We start from the raw sequence: 21,808 nt of genomic DNA on the forward strand, positions 1-21,808 counted from the left end.
AATGCATTGTGTGTATTATTTCTATTTCATTGTATATAAGCCTACCATTAGCTTACAGTTCACATCAATTCATATTGCGCTTGAATTCGTCAATCTGTTTGAGGTATACTTATTAGTTTAAGGGCTTTTCTTAGGACCATATGCACATGCAGACGGATGCTTTTTGACCATCTGACTTTGGTTATGTCATGTCAGCATTGATGCAGCATTTTTAGGACACAGTGTTAAACATAGTTTGAAACTTAGAAAAAGCATATCTCGAGAACCCTGCACTCGGAATTGTGCTCCATCCAGCTTAAATGCTAGAACGTGCCATAATCTTGTGTAGTCTGCTAACAGTGAGTGAGGTTTTGCATCTGTCTAGCTGTGCATTGCTTTGAGTCTTCTGCTGACTTGGAAAAAAAATGAATGTGGTACTTCAAGCTTGAATTGCTCCAATGGTATAATTAACCTTATTGCTAGAGGTTGACGGTATTGTTTTTTTTATAGCTGATGCCGATTTCCAGAGAGCAGGGTGTCAGATAGGCCGATACAATGCTGATATATCACACTATTTAATATAATAGTAAATTACAAATACATACATTTGCTACAAAAATGTATATTTATTTAGCATTACATTTACTCAAATGTTCACACAAAACTTTAACATTGCAAAAATACAATCTAGGTAGAAATGGTAGATATCAGTTTCTCCTGGTTTATCTTTAGTCATCCCATTTTAGTAATTGTTTGCACATAAAGAAATTGTAATACATTAGGAAGAAAGAAATAACAAATCTATGTGTGCATTAGCAATCGCATTTCTCATAAAAGGATTGAATAAAAGTAATTGTACATGTAGTGCACACTGATTATGACATTTACTTATAGCGCAAGTGAAGCTGCGGCTCAAGAAACGAATCGGCCAAGCGGAAAAATGTATTGGCCGATACCAATAATGAAAAAATACCAAATATCTGCCGATATATCATTACAATACATTTTTTAAGACATTTTTTATTATTATTATTTGCACTGAATAAGGGTGTTAAATCAATAGCTCTATTGAAATGTTTTATATTGGAAAGTTATTAAATGCACCTACAAGCTGTAAATACAAGCTGGAGTGTTTGTTCAGATTTATTTCAGGCTGATTTTAATAATGCCCACTATACGAAAGAGAGTACAATCAATTGTTTTTCAAAGAGGGCTGACTGTGATGTGGCTCAAGGATTATGAGTTGTGTATTGTGTACCTCTGGCAAAGAGCTGATGGTGTTCACTTGTCCAATGAGTTTACAGTAGGACTGAAACAGCAGAAGGAGCTGAAAGTGAAGCTTGTATAGTCTCTGGCACAACTCCAGTTGCTTTGGAGGACACAGAGATACATTAGTCACATGACATGGTAAAGTAATAAGGCATATGCACAAGCCATGAACAGATACAAATGGTAAATGCCAAACTCTCCTATCCAATAAGCATGTTCAATTCATTGTTAAGTCATTGTCAGGTATATTGAACTGGAAAAAAGCATGCACTAATCTCTAATGCTGTAAACTAAGGATGTGCATTTTAACAGCCATTCCTAGTAAACACAGATCACCCGCTCTAAATGATGAATAAGAGAGAACAGTTCTCAGTGTCAAACTTACAGCCAGAGTTTCCATTTGCTGCAGAGCAAGCAAGTCATAAAACAGGAAAGAGTTGAGAAGGGAGAAACAGACAGCATTAATACCCGGCATGCAATGTGTGCCAATAGTGTAGCATTGACAATGTGCCAAGAAATCAAATCCACATCATTAGTGGATTAGTGGCAGTCAAGAACCCAACCCATGTATAACCATTTAGAATATAAAGAGAATGAGGCACAGAGAAAAAAAGACAGAGGAGAAAGAGAGGGGTAAAAAGTAAAAATGATGCAAGATGGTTTCGCAGAAGAGTGAGGTGTAGGGAGGTATACATATCTGTTTACATATAACTAATATTGATAAACTGTTTTAAATTAAGGCCTCAAATGTAAGCGCAGATCCGATAGGAACTATGTACGTATTCTAAATGTTGTTTCAAGTAGGCCCTATACAGTGAAATGATGGAAGGGCTAGTTGTACTGTGCTACTGAGAGACAAACACGGATCATTCCTAGTTTTATTTTCTTATGTACATAAAGGAAGTTACATAGGAGACTGTTTTCACCTTCTCCTCAGAGTCTCCAGGTTGGCAGGTGATCACACTGTCACCAGAATAACTTGGAAACGTCACTTTACAGTTCTGCAACCACTGTTGAAAAAGGAGAGGATAAGGACTGAATTAACTTCAATCAAAACAGGTTAGTCTTACGATTTATTGTTTTACCATTATTCCAAAATAAATCATAATTTGGGCATATTCTCATTATGTATAAGGAGGTTTGCAGAGAATTATATGGAGCAACTACACAAACCCAGTGATCAAAAATGCTTCAATCGACAGTATGTACTGTAGTAGCTTCCTGTGCTTCAGTATGAATATGGGTGGCAGACTAGGATGACTTACTGAGACGACTGCATCCGCCCGGCTGTTGTATGTGTCTAGATACTCCTGCAGCTCAAGAACACTGAACTTCATCTTCTCAAGAAGCCCATAAGAAACAATCTACAAGATGACAAGAATACAGTTTATCCACAAAATGATTTTTCACAATCATTTGAGAGGTCAATGATGCAGTCATGCAATAAATTTAGCACCATTGTCTTTTTGGTTTATAAATTCACTTACCGTTTCTGCATCCACATACAAAGTGGGACAGTCCAAGCAAATGGCAAACATCTCAGATGACTGCACAAATTTGGACCCAATTCCCCTCATGCCCTCTCCAAGGTAACTTCCAGCATCACTGGTCAGTGAGCAGAACTTATTCTGGATGTTCTGTACAGGAAAATGAATAAAATAAATGCAGCAATTTACTTGGTGTAACAGTTTATTTTACACAAATTAAAGATATTTCAGAGTAGATGGTCTTTTTAGGGTTTACATTTTTAAAAAGCCTTTATTAAGTTATGGGTATTGGATCTAAGCATACCACAAACCTACACATTATCGCTTACCTGATGAAGGCTTTGTAAGCCGCAACGCGTCGGTTTGTGGTATGTTTTAATATCTACTCTTGAGTGCCTTGGACCACTAGAGCATCTGAACAAAATATCCCTTATCCAAGGAGCACCAATGGGAATTATTATACACCCAAGTAGCACTCCTTGCATGCTGTGTTTGACAGTGATATTTCAGAGTATTTCGAATTAGCTGTTAAATGATCCTGTTGTACAGTACGCAATGATTCAGTAGTTGAGTAACCAATATGACAGCTGCATTTGATTTGAAAATCTGATCTTCCAACTACTTCTGCATTTGTGCTTACATTGTTCCCACTCCTTTTGACCAATCCATTTTCATGAATCTGTTTGTTATTACTAAATAAGGATTCTACTTACAAAGAGCCAAAGAAATAGCCTACTTTAGAGCTGAGCATAACTAGAAATATTTATATTCACAATATAAATTTAAATATAAACATTTCCAGGGTTGGAAATCACAATATAAGGTTTTTGATGACTGTGGAAATGTTTTAGCTTTCAAGAGTTAATCCAGGCTAGAATCAAACCTAAATGGATTGCTGAATAATATGGGTGCACCTATGTATCGACTGCCAATATTTATCGACCAATTATTGACCAAAGAAAAACCATAAGCATATCGGTTATAAGCATGAAAGTGCAGATATGGAAAACTGATGTTTTTTTTTAAATTAATTAGTAATTCACGTTGTAAAAACTATGTTGGCACTCCTAAGAACATCTGTCTCATTCTCACGTTAATGCGGAAAAAGAGTTTTTCACAGGTGTGACCGGGCAGGGACCAGCGATCATTCTGTGGTGACATCTGGTGTTAAGTCTTGTGCTCAAAAACGGCAATTGCGTGTGGAGTGGCCAATGGGGTGGCCAGGCTTCAGTCCATGTTGGCCACGGCCACCCCTTGTAACTTTTTGTTTATTTTTTTAAGCTGTTCTAAGTAAAACATTGATCTGATGACAAAATAAGGTAAGTTGCAAAATATCAGTATCCATATCGTTATCGACCTACAGTTTGTTAATATTGGTATCGGCTAAAAATGTTCATATTGGTGCAACCCTACTGAATAAATTAATATATTTTCAAATATGACTAGTGTTTGTGTCGACATTGAAGAGGAACGTTACCTGAAACAGTGCAGAGAAAACGTGGAAGGTATAGACAGCGCAAGACCCATCTGTATCACACATCAGCTGGTTGATGTGACTCCGCCAGGCTTCCTCTGCGTCATCACACACCATGGGCTGAAATGCTGCCAAGATGGCAGAGAAGAAGGGGGAGGGTGGAGGAGGAAAGCCCAGCTCATCCAGATCATCTCGGTCCTCCCCAAAATGGTAGCTATGGAAAACAGAAGATACCCATCAATAACCATGCCAGTTTGCTTTGGAATACGCATTTCATTGCCATTGCCTCCTGCTATAAAACAGCACTGCAGTATATCAGTTTTCACCTGGGCAGGGAGTTTGGGTTCTGGTTCATTCCAGAGCAGTCCTGGTCTGCCGGAAGGTCCAGATTGGTGCTGGATCCACAGTCAAACCTCATTGGGAGCTTACTCACACAAAATGACAAGTCATCCTCTTGGATGTTACAGTCTTCATCTTCTGGCAAAACCTGTGAATATGAGAGAGGGTCACTTTATAACAATATTCTCTTTTAAGTGTTTTCCTCTTCCATCTAAACTACACCAGTCCTTAAATAATTCTCACAAAGAAACCAACAATTTTTTAAAACTGCATAATAAAAGTAGATGTTTCAACACAGCTAGGTTCTAGGTTTTTTAATAGGTGTTTGGACTCCGAGAAGAGGTTTTAAATGGTTTAATGTAATTTTAAACATACACGTGGCATAATATGGTCATCTGGTAGTGATGTTCCCAAGCAGGGAGTCGCAGCATTCAGAGAGTTTGGGTCAGCTGATGTGGTGTCATAGGAAGTGGACAGTGATTCTGTATGATTGGTGTCCTCTGATGGGGACAGGTTCATTGTCTGATATAAGAAAAAGACCAGCTTTAGAAAATTACCTTAACAGGCAGACAGACAAACAGACAGGCAGACAGACATACTAGTTGAGAGTGGGAGAGGCTTTGGCTGGTGGAATTGGACTCCTCCTCAGATGAGTCATCCGAGTCCTGCTGGGGGTCGTGGAGGCCGATACAGGGGGTGCTGTCTGAGTGCTGACTCTCCTCCAGGAGCTCAGTCAAGTCTGTGCTGTCTAGAGAGCGCCGACGCACTCCCCAGTTAAAGTTATCCATACTCTCACCCTAAAACACACATGCAGCATTGATTCAGCAATACACACCTACATGAGTTGATAAATGTTTTGGACTATTGCACCATTTCTGGTCAAAGAAAGTCCGGATCATGCAAAAATAAAGAACACATGCAAACACAGTTTGTGTTTGACATGTTTTGTACATGTAAAATATACAATAGACCAATACCTGATAGTGTTTCAGCATAGCAAATGACTAAAAAACCCACCAAACTCTTATGCAGTATTGGGATAACAAAGCCAAACACAACAATAGGGTAATTTATAAAGGGTTTAAAGTCTTAAAACATATTTTCAAGTAAATAGGAAAGTATTTAGTAATCACCTAAATTTAAGATGTTTTCTACATAAACAGCAGCGAGTAATGAGTAATGATTTAATGTGAATGAAAAAAATTCCTTGGCATGAGATACTATTAACATGCATTTCTACAGTATGTAACATGAAATTCTCATATTGTACAACAAGAAACAAATAATTTCTTGAGCAACAGCAGCCTATGACAGACGAGAGCCTAGATGAGAGCCCTATACACATCAAAGTGACTGTATGGACACAAGATCTCTGCCATTCTCTAGGTCGCATGCTAATAAAGGCATTCTTACCTGCAGCTCCTAGGCAACACAGGAGAGAGAGAGAGAGAGTGTTAGCCACACAGTGAGAAAGAACAGAGGAAATGCAATGGACACATTAGTCAGACAGAGAGAGGATCAGGCAGTCTCTGATCAGCATAAGTAAAAGAAAGAAAAAAGAAAGAAAGAAAGATAAAGGGTCTGTTCCAAAACCTATTGAGCTGCCACCGGAGGCAGCATTTTAAGGCATCAAAAAGGTAAATATCTTAATTATGTTTCCTCATATGATACCTTGTTTTGGCCAAATTCTAAGGTAGCATCGTATGTATCCTTCCCCGGCCAGGCGATCCCAGAATGCACTTTGACGAGCTTGGTGTAAAAATAAATCCAAGATGGCCAATGAAGCAAGAGATCTTTTGAGTATAAATATACTTATAATGCATTAAATACTGAAAAATATCTACAAAACATAATATTTTACACAAAATGTGTGTTTGCTGTGTACAGTATACAATATTTATGCTCATTGAAGTATTGCATCGGTCCTCTTGTGTCAGCTGTAGTAAAATCAGATGTGAGTCTAGTCTCTATTTAAATTAATGAAACTGGGAAGTGTGGCTTGGCCCTGCGATTGACTGGCGACCTGTCCAGGGTGTCCCCCGCCTTTCGCCCAATGTTAGCTGGGATAGGCTCCAGCCCCCCGTGACCCTGTACACAGGATAAGCGGTTGACGATGGATGGATGGATGGATGGATGGAAGTGTGGCTTTTCTCTGTTTATAAATTTACTGATTAGATCAGTGACCACTTCTAGAGCTGCAACTAAGGCAAATGAGTGACTTATGTGCTAAGAGTGAGCCATTGACTCTTTTTGATTAGAAATCTAACAAGAGATTTAAGACAGTATTTAAGCATTATAAGAACAAATCAGATCTATAATTCTCCTTCAGTTTGTGAACTGCTAAGCATGACTTTTCATCCAAAGACAACAGTAATAGTCTAATAATAATAATGAGTTTCAATAATGTCCTAACCCTTCTCCTTTATTACAATGTGAATGTCTGACTTCATAAGAATGTTTAAGCATTATAAGAACAAAGCAATAATCTATATTAAAAATATTTAGAATTTTCCTACAGTATTCCAACTGCTGAGCAGGACTTTTATCAGAAAAGACAATAATAATAGCCTAATAATAATAATAATTTGTTTCAATAATGTCCTTTTGTCATTGTAAAGCACCTTTCAATTGACGTGAGTCGAGTCGTCAATGTTCTGTTCAATGGCAGCATCAAGCGCGCTTTACCCTTCATATGACAAGCGTCACAAAAAGCGTAACATGCAAGTGGGAAATCTGCACAATAAATACTTATGGCAATAGCTTTAATTGCAGAGAGTAATAAGATGCCTCGTTTATGTTAAGGTCTTAGTGCATTAACTGGGGTCTCTGGATACTCATAAACGATAAGGTAATATTAAAATACATTTTGACACATTCAATATCACTTCACACATTAAATGTTGAGCTTTTAAATATGTCTTGTTGCTTTGAACTCATAAAGACATGATTTGTGAGGCAAATGTGTGTGAAAACACCTTGGTGTGAAGTTGGAGCCGGTGTTGCACTGATGTGTCACTCCATAGACTTCAATGTATTCGGCAGCGCTGACGTGAGTCATGTAAAAGCCCCCTAATGTGTATAAACATCAGTCCCTTTTACACATCAATAGCTCTTCTGCTGCTTTTTCTCCTTGATGAACAAGGTGGACACACATGTTGATGCCAAAGTGAAGGAACAACATGCCCCTTCAGTTTGTTTTTAAAATGGGAAGTTTCACGAGTGCAGCTTCCAAGCCCTTGATGCTCCATTCCTGTCAGACACAGAATTACTTTGCACGCACTGCTGACGCCAAGCACGTTGTTGGCTTTAGCTGTAATCAATCAAGCAATCTGCCTCAGTAGGACTGCAATTGCCTAGCATGCGATTGGCCGCTGCTGTAATCAATCACATGGGACAACCACACACAACAAAACTAAAACATTTCAAAATGGCGAATTTTGCCAAAAGGTGAGTTTGCATCCCTGTATGAAGAGTGTTTCAAATTGGTGTCTTATCAGCAGGCCTAAATTGTATGGCAGAACGCCTTTTGAAGTTTACTGCTACATTATCCAGTAAACTAGTTAATAATAAAGTGTTTCAAAATAAGCTATACATTTATATTGAAATAATGTGTAGTTAGAAGTTTGTGTTTCTTTACATATTAAAAAGTACACCCAATTAGTTCCACACAATAATGTAAAGATATTCTAAACTGATTATATATAATAAAAAAAACACTGGTATCGGCTTGGGATCGGTATCGTCCGATACGGAGATTTCCGATATCGGAATCGGATTGGAAGAGAAAAAGTGGTAACGATGCATCCCTACTTTTAGCAACCAAGAAGAGTGTCATACTCTCAGGTATATTTAATACATTTTTATGTTTAAATCCCTTTCGCAGAATTTTGCAGACTTTCCCTAAAAATCAGTCCAAAGTCCATTTGGCCCTGTTAATCAAGCTCCAGTTCAGTAAGGATGCTGCCATAAAAGAAAGCTGCCCTTGTAGACAGGAGACAGTGAGGCATCTTACCAAGTTTTGGAACAGACCCAAAGTCTACAGATGACATGATATTCAATATTTGCCTTTGAAGAAATCTAGCCTTGTTGAAGAATTCTAGCCTTTGTTCAGGTGGTAGACTAAGTAACAATTTACTGTGTTGTCTGTATAGCTAAAATTTTATTAATAAAAAGCATATTTCTACAATTAATGCCAAATGCTTTCTATGAGATACAAAACAAATGTTCAGTGTTCTCCACTGACCTCTCCATCTTCCAGCTCCACATCAAGGAAGTCAAAGTCTCTGAAGACTCTGAACTGCTGCTCGGATGTTGTATCATCAAGTGTATCCTCCCGGGTCCCATCCTCAGAGGAAACCTGGCTAGGCTGATGCTCCATCAGGTCCAGATCACCGCAGGATGAGAAGATCACCTGAGACACATAACCGAGACAGTGGGGTCAGTATGGAGTCTGGTCTCCATTGGGTATTGTAAAAGTTCACACCACAGGGGTTCTTCGTTTGTTATCGCATTAGATGCATGGTAAATATGCCAAATGAATTATTTGCATCTGGATAGAGGGGATTCTTTTGTAGCTGTTATATGGACATTTACATTTTTCTATAAAGTAACAAACAGGAAGTAAAGTACAGTGTGTGGACTTACAAAGATGGAGTGAGAACTTACAGATGGGTTTTTGGTGAGTCCAACTTCCTGTCCACAGAGTGACAGAACATTTACTAGCTTCTCTCTTGTTCGCTTCTAGGGACAAATAAGAAAATTGTCACTTAAAACCAGATTACGTTTGAAGGTGCTGTTCTGATAGCAGAAATTAAGAGCCATGTCACATTCAAGTCACAGTAAAAGGCAAATGACACAAAACATTTCTGACACTGTATAGAGTAACTCAAAAAGTCAATTAAGACGTGATTTTCCCCTCCTCTTAACATAAACTGGTATAAAGTGTTTGACACCTGTGATGATTGTGGACGTTTCCAGCTGACCGGCACCAGGACAGTGTTTGAGTTGGACCCTGAAGAGGTGGAGGATGTACTGCGAGTCACTGCAATGGCACGGGCTTTTCCATCTCGCCCCCCTGATCCTTGCAGGTCATCATATCTACGCCCAATAACCGGTGTCTGTACACACACGCATACATACATACAATTCATTAGTCACTCATTTTTCAATATCAAACCAATTGTACATTATAGACTTAGAATGCAATAGATGCTCAACAGACATGGTTACACACATATCCACCAACAGAAGCACGAAAATAAACATACCAGCAAGAGAATAGGGGTTTGTGCAGTTTTCAGACACTTATAGACTCATACACATGGTACTTGCCCAGTTCTACACCCCCATTACCCATGAACCATAGCTACATCACAACAGCCTTCAGGTAGATAAACTAGCATGTGAGGAAAAAGAGCCTAATTACTGTAGTCCTTATCAGTCTACACCCACTCCATCTGGACAGAATATCAATGCTTTCATCAGGGCGGATAAGAGGCAAGGACCAATTCTGGGAGGTGAGGGTTTCCTGTAGTTACATGTGAAGCCACAAGAGGGCAACCTCAAATAAAGTTTCCATTCTAGAAGTTCTGATTCCAGATCAGGTCTGTCTTTGAGGTGGTTTTCATACTGAGCAGGTCTGCTGCTGTCAGAATGTGAGTGCGATTGTTCCCATCGGACCAGAGTACAGGTTGCTTTCTCACTCATGCGAACCATGTCAAAGACCACCTCCTACAGGTTGTATCGTGTTCAGTACCACAGCCTGCTCCCCGGTTCACAAAATTCTTTCATACAAACCATGCTCTGTTTCTAACTAAATTGCCAGCTTGAAAGCCCCCTAAAAATTCAATGACCAAAACTGACTCTGAAAAAGTTGTTTATAGAGCTGCTTGCCTATAAAGCCTTGAAGAATATCTCAGCTATGTCCATACAACGCAAGTGAATGTCAGAACTTTTAATCTCCAAAAAGCATATAAAGGCAGCATAGAAGTAATCCATAAGAGTCCAGTTGTTAAATCCATGTCTTCAGAAGCAATGTGATACATACGTTCATGAGAGGACGAGTTCTTCTTCTTCTGTTTTTTGCCAATTTGCAAAAAGTAAATCATATTTGCACAACAGCCCAGTAGGTGGCAATATGCACAGAAGAAGAAGAACTCTCATGCATGTGCATAGTATGGCTGTTTGACTGTAGATTTACTGTAAAAAAGGACTTAAACATTGATCCGTACAACACCTATCTTGTCGCTTCTGAAGATATGGATTTAACCACTGGAATCTTATGAAATACTTATTTGCTTGCTTTATGCCTTCAAAGTTCTGGCCACCATTCACTTGCATTGTATGGACCTACAAAGCTGAAATATTCTTTTAAAAATCTTCCGATTGTGTTCTGCAGATGAAAGAAATTCATACACATCTGAGATGGCATGAGGGTGAGTAAATGATAAGATCATTTTAATTTTGGGGTGAACTATCCCTTTAACCAACAAAACATTTGTGGTCAACCAGCTTCAGCGGAGAGATCATACTGTATAACCAGAAGATTCACCTGCTAAACCAGCCTGAACCAGCATGGATCCTGGTCTAAGTTTGTGTTTTCAGTAGGGATTTCTGCAGAGAGCAGCTACTTTCCCTGAAGTCACCTTATACGGTCTGATATCGCATCCTGTTTTTCATGTGGTTGCAGCGGAAACCTTTGGAGAGGCTGGCTCCCCCCTCCAATCTTTAGTGTGAGCAGTTGCTGTCATTAATCATGAATGCAGTCAAAACACATCTCTCCAAATTACTGTCAGCTATTATTCTCATTTCTCCATCTGAAAGCAAACTGAGAACTTTAGCTACCTCTCTTTGGCCTGAGAGACTGTGCCCTCAAGGGATCTCATAACAAATATGTTCAAAAATAACAACAGCACCTTTGCTGTGCTCTGACATACTCCCTGATTTTCTTAAAGAACTGTTCGTGCCTGCAGCAAACAATATGCTTGTGAACAATTGCGCAGAGACATTTGAGCAGCACAACTGAGCAGCAGAAATGTATTGTGTGCAGTAATGTACCTCAGAAATGTCAAAATGGAATTCCAGTATTTTTCCTGGCAGGGCTTTAGATGAGCCATCCCACATCATACGGCTAACCTCCAGGTTGGCCAAGTCGCCATGCGCGTAAGATGGTAGGGAAAGACTTGCAGAGCGAGAAACAACCAGCTTCAAAATGTTTAGAGCTTCCTTCCAGTGAACAGTCTAGAGAAAAAACAAGTTTTGGTTTTACAACAACAGATCGAAACATCTTTTAAATACTTACAAATAACAAGAAGTCTCAGTTTCAATTTGAACCAGTATAATTCTAATGGTCCCATAGCAATGCATTGAATGGATCTTACCTGCACAAATTTCTCGAGGGTCTTGAGCACCTCTACATTGAAAGGTTTGACTTGAACTCCTGCCAAATCCATGTGGCTCAGCAGACTGTAAATGATCTGCAACAGCGGCTGTTGTATGCTGGGTAATCCTTTATCTAGTAACTACAGAGAAAAGGGTGAGAGGTCAGGTGATGTGAAAACTGCGTGCTTCACACACAATATCAGCATTGTGTTTAAAGAGATAGCTCACCTAAAATTTTTAATTATGTCATCATTCACTCATCATCAAGTTGTTCCAAACCCAAATTATAATTATTTCTTCTATAGAACACAAAGATGTTAGGCAGAATGCTTGTCTCAGTCACCTTTCACTTTCATTGTGTGGAACAAATATGCAATAAAAGTGAATGGTAACTGAATCTAACATCCTGCCATATAGTTCCTTTTGTATCCCACGGAAGAAAGTAAGTCCCTCAGATTTGGAACCACAAAAGGGTGAGTAAATTATGACAGAACTTAAATTTTTGGGTGCACTATCCCTTTAAAGCACCTGGGCAAGTCAGGTTCCAGCTCACCTCAGCCATATACGTCACCAGACTGAGCGTAATATCTGAGAAGGCCTCGTGCAGGTAGCGGCAGACCACGTTAATCCAGGAAAAGGGGTCTCTGGTGTAGGAGCGAGTCTTATAGAGGGTCATTACATGGGCCAGATGAGACAGTTTAGCGTTCTTATCCTTCTCCTCCAAACATACCTGGAGAGCACATCACAAAACTCTGCTCATTAACTAGGGGGCGAAGGCTGGAGACTAAAAGTGGCAGTAAATGAAGATGACTTCTCTAGAACAGCTTTCCTATCCAACAATGTCTAACTCTACAGAAACACTTATTGAAATAGTATCCTTTTGTATTTACAGCATTAGGAGAATTCAGGGGTAAATGTTAATGAAGTGCAGAGTGAGTTTTAAAATAGGAGTGTTAGACAGAAAAGTAGTAGTAGTACAGACCTGTGCAATCCTCTCCGCGCTTTCTTTACAAAACTGCGTAGGACTACCGAAGTGCTGAACCAGGTGAGGCAGAAGACAAAGCACATTCAGAGGAAAACCTGAGCAGGATAAAACATGACACAAGCTAAATATCAGACACATGATCAGACAGATGATCAAACATAAAAAAAAGCCTTAACGTGACATTAAAGGGCTCTTAACACCAAAAACAAAATTTTAAAACGAAACAATTCTTCTCTATGAACTCTGACAGAGTCTGAAATATCACTCTGTGATGACATCATACTGCTAGCTTTTTTTATTCAGCAGCAAGGTTTTTATTTTTTTTACAATTGTGTAGCTGCAGAATAATTTTTTCAAATATCAGATTTTTTTCTCAGAGGAATTACCATCAATCTTAGTTTTGTTTAAGGCATTTAATAGCAAGCAAACTACCACAGATATTCATGAGCAGAATAAAATCCATTCTGTCTGTTAAATAACCCGTACTTGTTTTTTTTTTAGGATGGACAGTATTTATGATCGTTAAGTCTTTAAACATTTCCACTAAAAACTCAAGAATGTTCTTCTACAAGTAACCATCCTGCCCACCTATAGCCTGCGATGAGTCCACCACCGGCACTCGTGAAACAGGTGTGAGCTGACAGAACAGCTGCAGTGTAAGATCGTTTGTGGCTGGAGAGGTGAATCCTTTCAGGAGCAGTTGCTGCAGCCCGGAAAAGCCACTCCACCTCAACTGGGCCTGGAGCTTCTCTAGTCGCTCCCTATTTTCCTGGAGATCCAACGGAACCCGCGCCAGCAGTTTGTGAACCAGCCTCAATGACATTTGATACTCAAACTCAAAGTCTGACTCCATTAGCGAAACTGCCACCCAGAAGATGGTGGCGAGCAGGTTGGCGGGATGACTGGAGTGGGAGGGGTCGGTGATAACACTGGTGTCAGCCCGGGTGGAGTTGGAGGATGTGCTGTGGGATGAGCGGGCAAGACCCTGCTGGGTGCAGGCTTGGATTCGGTCCAGGGTGGCGCTGCGAGGCGGGTTGGAGGAGGAGTTTTCCCCACTTTCGCCAAACTTCTTGGGGACGGAGTAGCTGCGTTGGTGTCTGTTTCGATCGTTTGTCCCAACCTGCTGGAGCAGGTTCAGCTGCCCTGTGCTTTTACGGTTTGGATTTAGCTTCCCACTCACCAAGAAGTCTGGAGATGAGTCTCTGGACATGGAAGAGAAATAGTTTAAAAGAGACAGAAACAGTTCAGTTAATTTGTTAAAATATTTTAAACTATGATGAAAGTTGACTCCTTTTTTATTGGATGGCTCTCTGGACTTCTCATGTCTCTTACTTCTCACATAATATATATTTTTTTTAAACTCAAATCAATATTTCATGTCCATTTATTTATAACTTGGTATGAAGCTGTGTAATAAGCAGAAAAATGTGCAGTCAGGCAGTCACTATCACAAAATAAACCCTGTCAGGTTGATCAGGACTCTCACTGAGCACTTTATTAGGAACAGCTGTACACATACTTATTCATGCAATTATCTAATCAGCCAATCGTGTGGCAGCAGTGTAATGTATACAGTTATGCAGATACAGGGCATGAGCTTCAGTTAATGTTCACATCAACCATAAGAATGGGGAAAATATAGTGAGCAGAATAACATCTCAGAATGCACATGTCAAACTTTGAAGCAGATGGGCTACAACTGCTGAAGACCATGTCAGGCGCTTTATTAGGACCATTGTGTTCCTAAAAAAGTGCTCGATGAGTGTATTTTTATGTTTCAATAAAATATTAACAGGAATGCCAATTTACAGCATAAATTTCTCACCTCGTTAAAGCTGCCATCAGTTCACTGTTGTTCAGACATTCAGCCAAATGATCCACAACAGACTCCAGAGTTAGCAAAATTTCCATGACATAACCCTGGAATGAAAAATGACATGCTAATCAATGAAAGACAAACTAATAGCATTTAATGCATGGATGTTATTTCATTTTCTCAGATGCAAACACACCTGTACTTCATCCCCGTGCTCCCCCACAACCTCCACCAGACGTGAGAGCAGGTCGGACACTGCATGAGAAGAGAGAGGCTGTCTCAGGGCTCTGAAGATCTGGAAGGAGCGGCCGGCATAATGACGGGAGGAACTGCAGAGAGCCGTCTGCAAGGCAACGTCGCTCAGCTGATGCTCCAGATGGAAATCTGACACATGACAGATACAATTATCAACTGATCACTGCAGCAAAGATATTTCACACTGATTTAGATCTATGATTTTCCATCAGGTATAAACCGTAAAAATTAAACAAAAATACACTGTAACACTAGGTATTTACCTGACTTGGACTCTTTGAACACAGACACCACATGCCGCAGGAAGTTGGTGAGCTGTTCGGTGCTCTTAGAGTTGGGGTTCTTTGGTGTGATGTCTTCGTGGCACCACAGTGGTCCAAAAGCTCTGAGTAATGACAGGACAGTACTCCATGCACTATACCACCACCACCACCACCAAATTCACAAATATATAAACTACTGCAATTATTGTCTGATTTACTGTCATCTGGAAAGGCCATTTTTGCCGGAGAAAAAATGCAAACCATTTGGGGTTGAGATATTTCACATCCTTCAGCCAAAACAATTACATGTGTGGGAAAATGTGTAAAACAATTGTAGTTTTTATTATGGTAATTTTGATCAATCTGTCCCTGGGTATAATTTTGAGATGTTGCACCATGTACAACCCTGTATCTATGATGAATCTAAAAAAAATTGGGGTATGTGTTTTGTTCTTTGGCCACTAGGGGATGTGTGAGCTTAGAAATCCTTGACATCATCATGTTCTAGGTAGACTATTGCATATGTTCCAAATTTTTGAAATCTGCAAAAAGCTGAGAAATAACTAAGCATTACTAACTATATACTGTATGAAAAACATGATATTTCTTGACAATTTCATTAGCTATTTCTGAGCATGATCCATTTTTGTCTCTCACATCCTGATAAATACATTTTTAGGGATTATTGATCAGTATAGATCATTATAGACCAAAAAAACAAAAACAAATATGGGCTCCATGTGAAGTTGTTTGTGGGTTTTAACTTTATATGGGAGTTTAAGAAGTTTGATATGGGATTTTGCATCCACATTTATGTAGAAATAATTTATATAAATCATAATCAATATATAATCACTGCCACACACCTAGTGGTGAGGAACTCGATAAGTTTGTTGGTCTTCTCATCTGACTCTGTGGAGGACTCATCCAGCTCTTCCAGGTCGGCTGTGATCTGTGGCAAGTTCCCAATGCTTCCTCCCAGACTCACACTAGAGGAGGTGGAGGACGAGCTCAGACCTGAATCTGTCACTGGTGATGCCTGCCACTCCCGCAGGAAGTCAAACCCCCCTGTTCAGACCACAGCGTGGTTTAGTTCACATGCAATATAAAAGCAATAAACAGTAAAGGAAACAAGATTTATACATTTTTGGAAGAAAATGTGAGTAGTGTTTGCTAGTGACAAATTTGCAGACACAATGCTAGGGTTGTGAGTGGTTGCCAGGGCATTGCTATGTGGTTCCTAAAGTGTTTTGTATGGTATGTGTTGATATACAACTTGCTAAGTTGTTTAGCGTGGTTACTTGCTGGGCCAACTTAAAAGACCCCACCCCCTCTATGATATTATGGTCCCTATTTATGACTTGGGTCCCAAAAATCAATGTAAGTCTGTTTCATTAAACGAGACACAAAAATCTTAGAAAAGCATTAGCACATCAAGAAGTACAATTTCAGGTATCATTTATGTCCGAAGCTCAAATGGTGTGGGATGAATTATTCGCCAAAGTTTAATACTCAGGGTAAGGAGTTTGTTAAAATCTCTAACCCTAACTATGAGCAATAATAATAAGGGTAGTGTAGTGGGCTAAAACACAGAACTGATAAGTAGAAGGTTGCTGGTTTTACCCCCACAGCCACAACTATTGTGTCCTTGAGCAAGGCACTTAACTCCAAGTTGCTCCAGGGGAATGGTCCCTGTAATAAGTGTACTGTACTGTAAGCCACTTTGGATAAATGTGTCTGCCAAATGCATTAATGTAAATGTAAATAATTGTGATGCTTGCCTTAGCAAGGACTTGTTTCTGGAAAAACTTAAACATGTTGGTTTTTGTTCAAATGTATCTGTGGTCTGGTTTTAAATGAGTCTTGGCTTTCTTTTAGCCATTAGTCTTTGCTGCAGGTCTGTATGATTTGGATGAGAATCAAACTTTCAGATTTGCAAAGAATGAACAATGGCAGAGATATACCTAAGGAATGCTAGGTGTATTCCAAGCTTTAATTGACGACCGTGAATCTTCACACGTGTGCCTCTCAAATATTAGTAAACAAGGAAACAGAAATATGACTGAAACGCAGGATGACAGAACAGATGCCAGAAAATCCTCACTCATCATGAAAACTATGAGACTTGGCATAGTATATGCCCCGATTACCTACCTCTGTCTTTTATCTAGTGAAAACAACTAACAGCTGCTAAAATTAATAATAAAATAAAATATTTTGAATTCTGTGGTGCTTTGAAATTGGTCAAATCTAAACCCTTGAGAGCTGACTTAACAAATCTTACCTATTTCTTCACTGTAAATTTAAGCTGTGTAGCAAATGTAGGTGCATCATATACCTGCTCAGTTTTTGCTCTGTGTTATATGATATACTTTAGCAGGAGTAGGGTAGGTTTCACCCATAGGAAAATGTTATTGTGTAAAGGTTGCTCTTTCATAGCTCAGTACACTTACAGAATTACAGATCTTACTTATGTTTAATTAAAATATCACCTGGTCTCAGATGTTTCTTCTTTAATTTTGTAGGAGAAATAAAAGACACTAATTAGATATATAGAAAGAGTAAAGATCTATTACATTAATGTGGATAGCTCTGATCATTTGGATTTGAGTTAATGTTAGAATTTAGTAAGAAAGTTAGAAGTCAGTATTGTGCAAAAGTCTTATGCAAAATGTTGCATAGTGAGGATGTCTTCAAAAATAATGCCATAAATAGTTTTCATTTTCAGTTACTATCATACAAAGTCCAGTTAACATAAAAAAGCGTGTGACTATCTTTGCCTTCAAAACAGCACCAATTCCACCAATTAATGTGTATTAAGTTTTTCTTGGATGATGGCAGATATGATGTTCCAAGCTTCTTTGAATTCGCCACAGTTATGTCTCAATTGCTTCTGTCTCTTCATGTAATCCCAGATTGACTCGATATTCAGTGGGTGGCTCTGTGGGGGGCATGCCATTTGTTACAGGGCTCCCTGTTCTTCTAATATATTCTGTTTACAAAAGGAATGTTTGGGAGTCTAAAATGTATTTTTCCTATTGACAAACTAAAGCTGAAGACGTAACCATCTTAGGACAAATGTTTTTGTGAAACATTTTATGTGCCTCAGCCATTTGCACAGGACTGCATACTTTGCTATCGTAGAAAATGCGTGCACAGTTACTTCTGAGAAGATAAATGAGAGATTATCAGATTCTTCTCAGGAGAAAAATCTAAGTAAGGGGAGACATCATCAAAGGTCTGCATTTTCTCTCCATTCAGTCTCATTGTCCTCTAGGAGAAATGATTGAGATATTAAAGAGATCTTATTTGTGATTCTTCTTTCCAATGGGAAGTGGCTAGGTGTGAGGCTATGATGACCTGACCTCAACAATTGCTGTTTTAGACTGTGGATATAATTTTTACTGTATACATTAACTTTTATTGGTTAGTAGTGAATTTTGGTGGGAGTAATGGGATATGTCTGAACATTTGCTGTACTTGAAGTATTTCAGGCATTGGATTCTTGGTAGAGAACTTCTGGTACCTGTGCAGGGGTATTCAGGATGATAGCTGGATTTAACAGTGAGGGTCTTGTTGTCACCAGTCTCTCTGGTTAGCAAAAGGACGGAGGCGATGACTTGGAAATTGTTGTTGCAGGAGAGGGCAATGAGAAGATGCTGAAGTAACCTCTTACTGTGCTCAAACACCTCTGGTCTGTAGTGATCCAAACCTGAGAGGACAGAGATCAAGTAAGGTAAATTAACTGAACTGAACTAAATAGAACAGAAGACAATGAAGTGAACAGGAATGAAACACATTCAGACTGAACTGAATTACTTTCAAAGGGTGTTTCCACTGCCACTACATTACATAACTAAGATAATATGTAATGGACATTATTTACACGTTTCCATGGATCAACATGGAGAACAAAGCATGCTTGCTATATTTTTGGCTTAAAAACAAATATCACAGCCATCAGGAAAAACACTGATGACATCATGAGAGATAAGAAATGGGTAGATGGCATTCGCACCCTCCCCTTTCCTTCTCCTCCACTTGTTTTTCATCACAGATATTTTTCACATTTTTGGCATTGTTGTGTTATGCAGACGACCTGCTGGGATGAATTACATTGGAGATTGCAGGCACTATATAGACTGGGCATCCCCGACCAAAGATGTGAGTGCATTCTCATGGAGAGAGACTCAGACATACACACATACAGTACAAGGTCAAAGTTTTTGGAGTTGAAAAAGGATGTATTATATAATGGGTTCTCCCACATTTAAAGCTTTAAGGAATAGTTCACCCAAAACTGAAATTTCTGTCATTATTTATTTAGCTTAATAGCATATGGTTTTGGAACGATGGTGAGTAAATAATGACCGAAAATAATATCAGGGAAGTTTGCTTGAGAAGGGAAGAGACGTTATTACCAAGGAAGAGTGCATGAAGAAGCAGTGGCAGGTGTAGAGCCCAGTCCTCTCTCACGCTGTGGTCCACCACCATCTCCGTCATGAAGATAACAGCTATGTTACACCTGTCGGCACACATTTACAGTACACAACATCTGAGAACTCAGCAGGATGAATGAAACATCCTTAACCTGACTGCTCACAGCATCAGTTGAAATATGTTCTGTATATAATAAAATATTTATGAAGCTGTGGCATAGTGGTTAATGCATGTGCTTTGACACATTGTGCCATGGCACTCGTGTGGGCAATGCAAGTTCGAATGTGTCACACAACATCTAATAGAATTTCAATCTCTTCTCTCCATAATTTTTTGTCTTCTCTACACTATATCGTATCTATAAAAGTGATACATTTTTATATAAATAATATTTCGCTGTTTGCTGTAACTATTTGAAAACAAAAGCAGATGGGGTCTGGCACAGCTGTGCTGTTCTGGAATTCAAGATCCATGAAATAACCGACTGAAAGACGGGGGCTTGGGCTTGTATATTATTAGAAAATATTTCAGTTACGCAATTCTGCTCATAACCTTAAAAACTCAGGAGTCTTGCCAAAGGTGTGATGTACATCTTTCATTCAGGGCTCAAAGTGAGTCTGACCAGATCTGATTAACTTGACAGATAGTTTGTAAAAATCCTAAACACGCTCGCTGTACCACCCTCCAGCGCATGCATAACAGTCCACTTCTCCGCCCCAAAATAATTGACTGTCATTAGGATGTTGGTAAGAATCACTGTTCGGAAACAAACAACAGTTCCTCTCTTGAAAAGAGTTGTGATTAACTGCTGTAAAACGCAAGAGCAAATGAACACAAGAGGGTTTTATGGGATTGAGTAAATAAAATCTATCCTCAACATTTGAACAAAAAATATATGTATTTGTGGAGCGGTTTCAATAACAAGCATTTTTATAGGAAGGCTGTAAAGTTAAATCACAAAAGGAAGAATAACCTTGGAAATTACAACCTTTCATAAATCGAAAAGTCTGAATAAGTCAGACTATATTAAATAACCCTTTAATACATACCTTGGGTCTTTAGTGACCCGGGACTTCAATCCACCCCTATACCTCATCCGTTTTTTTTTTAGATATGGCACACCTATTTAGTTTTCATTAACCTTTCTTCTCTGAATAGTGTAAAAAAAAAGGTAATTAAAGACCCGAAATTTGTAATAGTGTTGGTTATTTGTGCTTTCATAAATCATATTTGTATGATTATTTCATATCTATATAAGTTTATTAAAAGAGAAATTAGTACTATGTTCATTAAAATAAACATTATCCCAAATTGATTTTCTGTATGACAATGGTGAATTTTCACTATTCCATTTGCGTGTACACGTACATATTATACATGCTATTTCTTACTCAATGTGGCACTTTTTCAGTGATCGTCTTAATATTTAGCATTGCTATTTCACGAAGAAGCAACGTGGAAGCAGGGCTGGACTGGTAATCTGGCATACCGGCATTTTCCCGGTGGGCCAACGCATTTTGGGCCGATCGGGAGAACCGAGCAGGCCGGTGGTTTGGCCGCGAAACAAGCCGAATGGGCCGTCGCGTTATGCAGAACGGACAGCGAACACCCCGGCCAGCTGCCATGTAAAATCGCGGGCCGATTTCTCTTCCAAGTCCAGCCCTGCATGGAAGTAAACTATAGCAAGTTTAACAAATGAACAGCGTGATTTAGCTATTGTCATTTGGGTGTACTACTGAAAACTATGTAAGCTGTGCATCTATGTAGACTCAGAAAATACATACGTGTAGCTTTTGTGTACATTATGTGTAACTCAATATGTGTTTGAAAGCCAGTTGCGTCTCATTAATTTTCAGTGTTGCAGTAATGAACCCTTTTCTACCATTTTAGTTGCATCATGTCTTTGATATATGAAAAATAAAACATAAAAATGTACTTTCTAATTGTCTTAAAAATATTTAAAAAATGTGACACTATCTGGGCTTTTTGTAGATCCATTTGTGATAGATATATTTGCCAGGTTCCTAAAGACCTACATATGTAATAATGTTTGGCAAATTTCCCATGCATTTAAGGGTTAAATAAAGTGGTAATCAAGAGTTTACGAACTGAAGGCAGGCT

General features: G+C 39.0%; 1 protein-coding gene across 1 annotated transcript in view; it reads right to left on the minus strand.

Moving 5' to 3' along the window:
• Positions 1-21,808, minus strand: part of LOC127636583 (protein furry homolog) — an 82,161-nt gene that overhangs the window by 3,166 nt on the left and 57,187 nt on the right. Inside the window, exons 38-60 of the mRNA XM_052117205.1 lie at positions 19,669-19,772; positions 18,774-18,959; positions 16,114-16,315; positions 15,248-15,369; positions 14,926-15,113; positions 14,739-14,833; positions 13,502-14,115; positions 12,911-13,008; positions 12,482-12,658; positions 11,928-12,068; positions 11,605-11,787; positions 9,501-9,665; positions 9,214-9,288; positions 8,792-8,959; positions 5,148-5,345; positions 4,924-5,070; positions 4,536-4,696; positions 4,213-4,423; positions 2,736-2,885; positions 2,514-2,612; positions 2,175-2,258; positions 1,634-1,651; positions 1,238-1,348 (exon numbers count right to left, since the gene is read on the minus strand). Of these exons, the coding sequence (XP_051973165.1) occupies positions 1,238-1,348; positions 1,634-1,651; positions 2,175-2,258; positions 2,514-2,612; positions 2,736-2,885; positions 4,213-4,423; positions 4,536-4,696; positions 4,924-5,070; positions 5,148-5,345; positions 8,792-8,959; positions 9,214-9,288; positions 9,501-9,665; positions 11,605-11,787; positions 11,928-12,068; positions 12,482-12,658; positions 12,911-13,008; positions 13,502-14,115; positions 14,739-14,833; positions 14,926-15,113; positions 15,248-15,369; positions 16,114-16,315; positions 18,774-18,959; positions 19,669-19,772 (3,697 nt within the window). The remainder of the gene's footprint in view (positions 1-1,237; positions 1,349-1,633; positions 1,652-2,174; positions 2,259-2,513; positions 2,613-2,735; positions 2,886-4,212; positions 4,424-4,535; positions 4,697-4,923; positions 5,071-5,147; positions 5,346-8,791; positions 8,960-9,213; positions 9,289-9,500; positions 9,666-11,604; positions 11,788-11,927; positions 12,069-12,481; positions 12,659-12,910; positions 13,009-13,501; positions 14,116-14,738; positions 14,834-14,925; positions 15,114-15,247; positions 15,370-16,113; positions 16,316-18,773; positions 18,960-19,668; positions 19,773-21,808) is intronic.

This window comes from Xyrauchen texanus, chromosome 44 (assembly GCF_025860055.1).
Source record: "Xyrauchen texanus isolate HMW12.3.18 chromosome 44, RBS_HiC_50CHRs, whole genome shotgun sequence".
Taxonomy (NCBI): Eukaryota; Metazoa; Chordata; class Actinopteri; order Cypriniformes; family Catostomidae; genus Xyrauchen; species Xyrauchen texanus.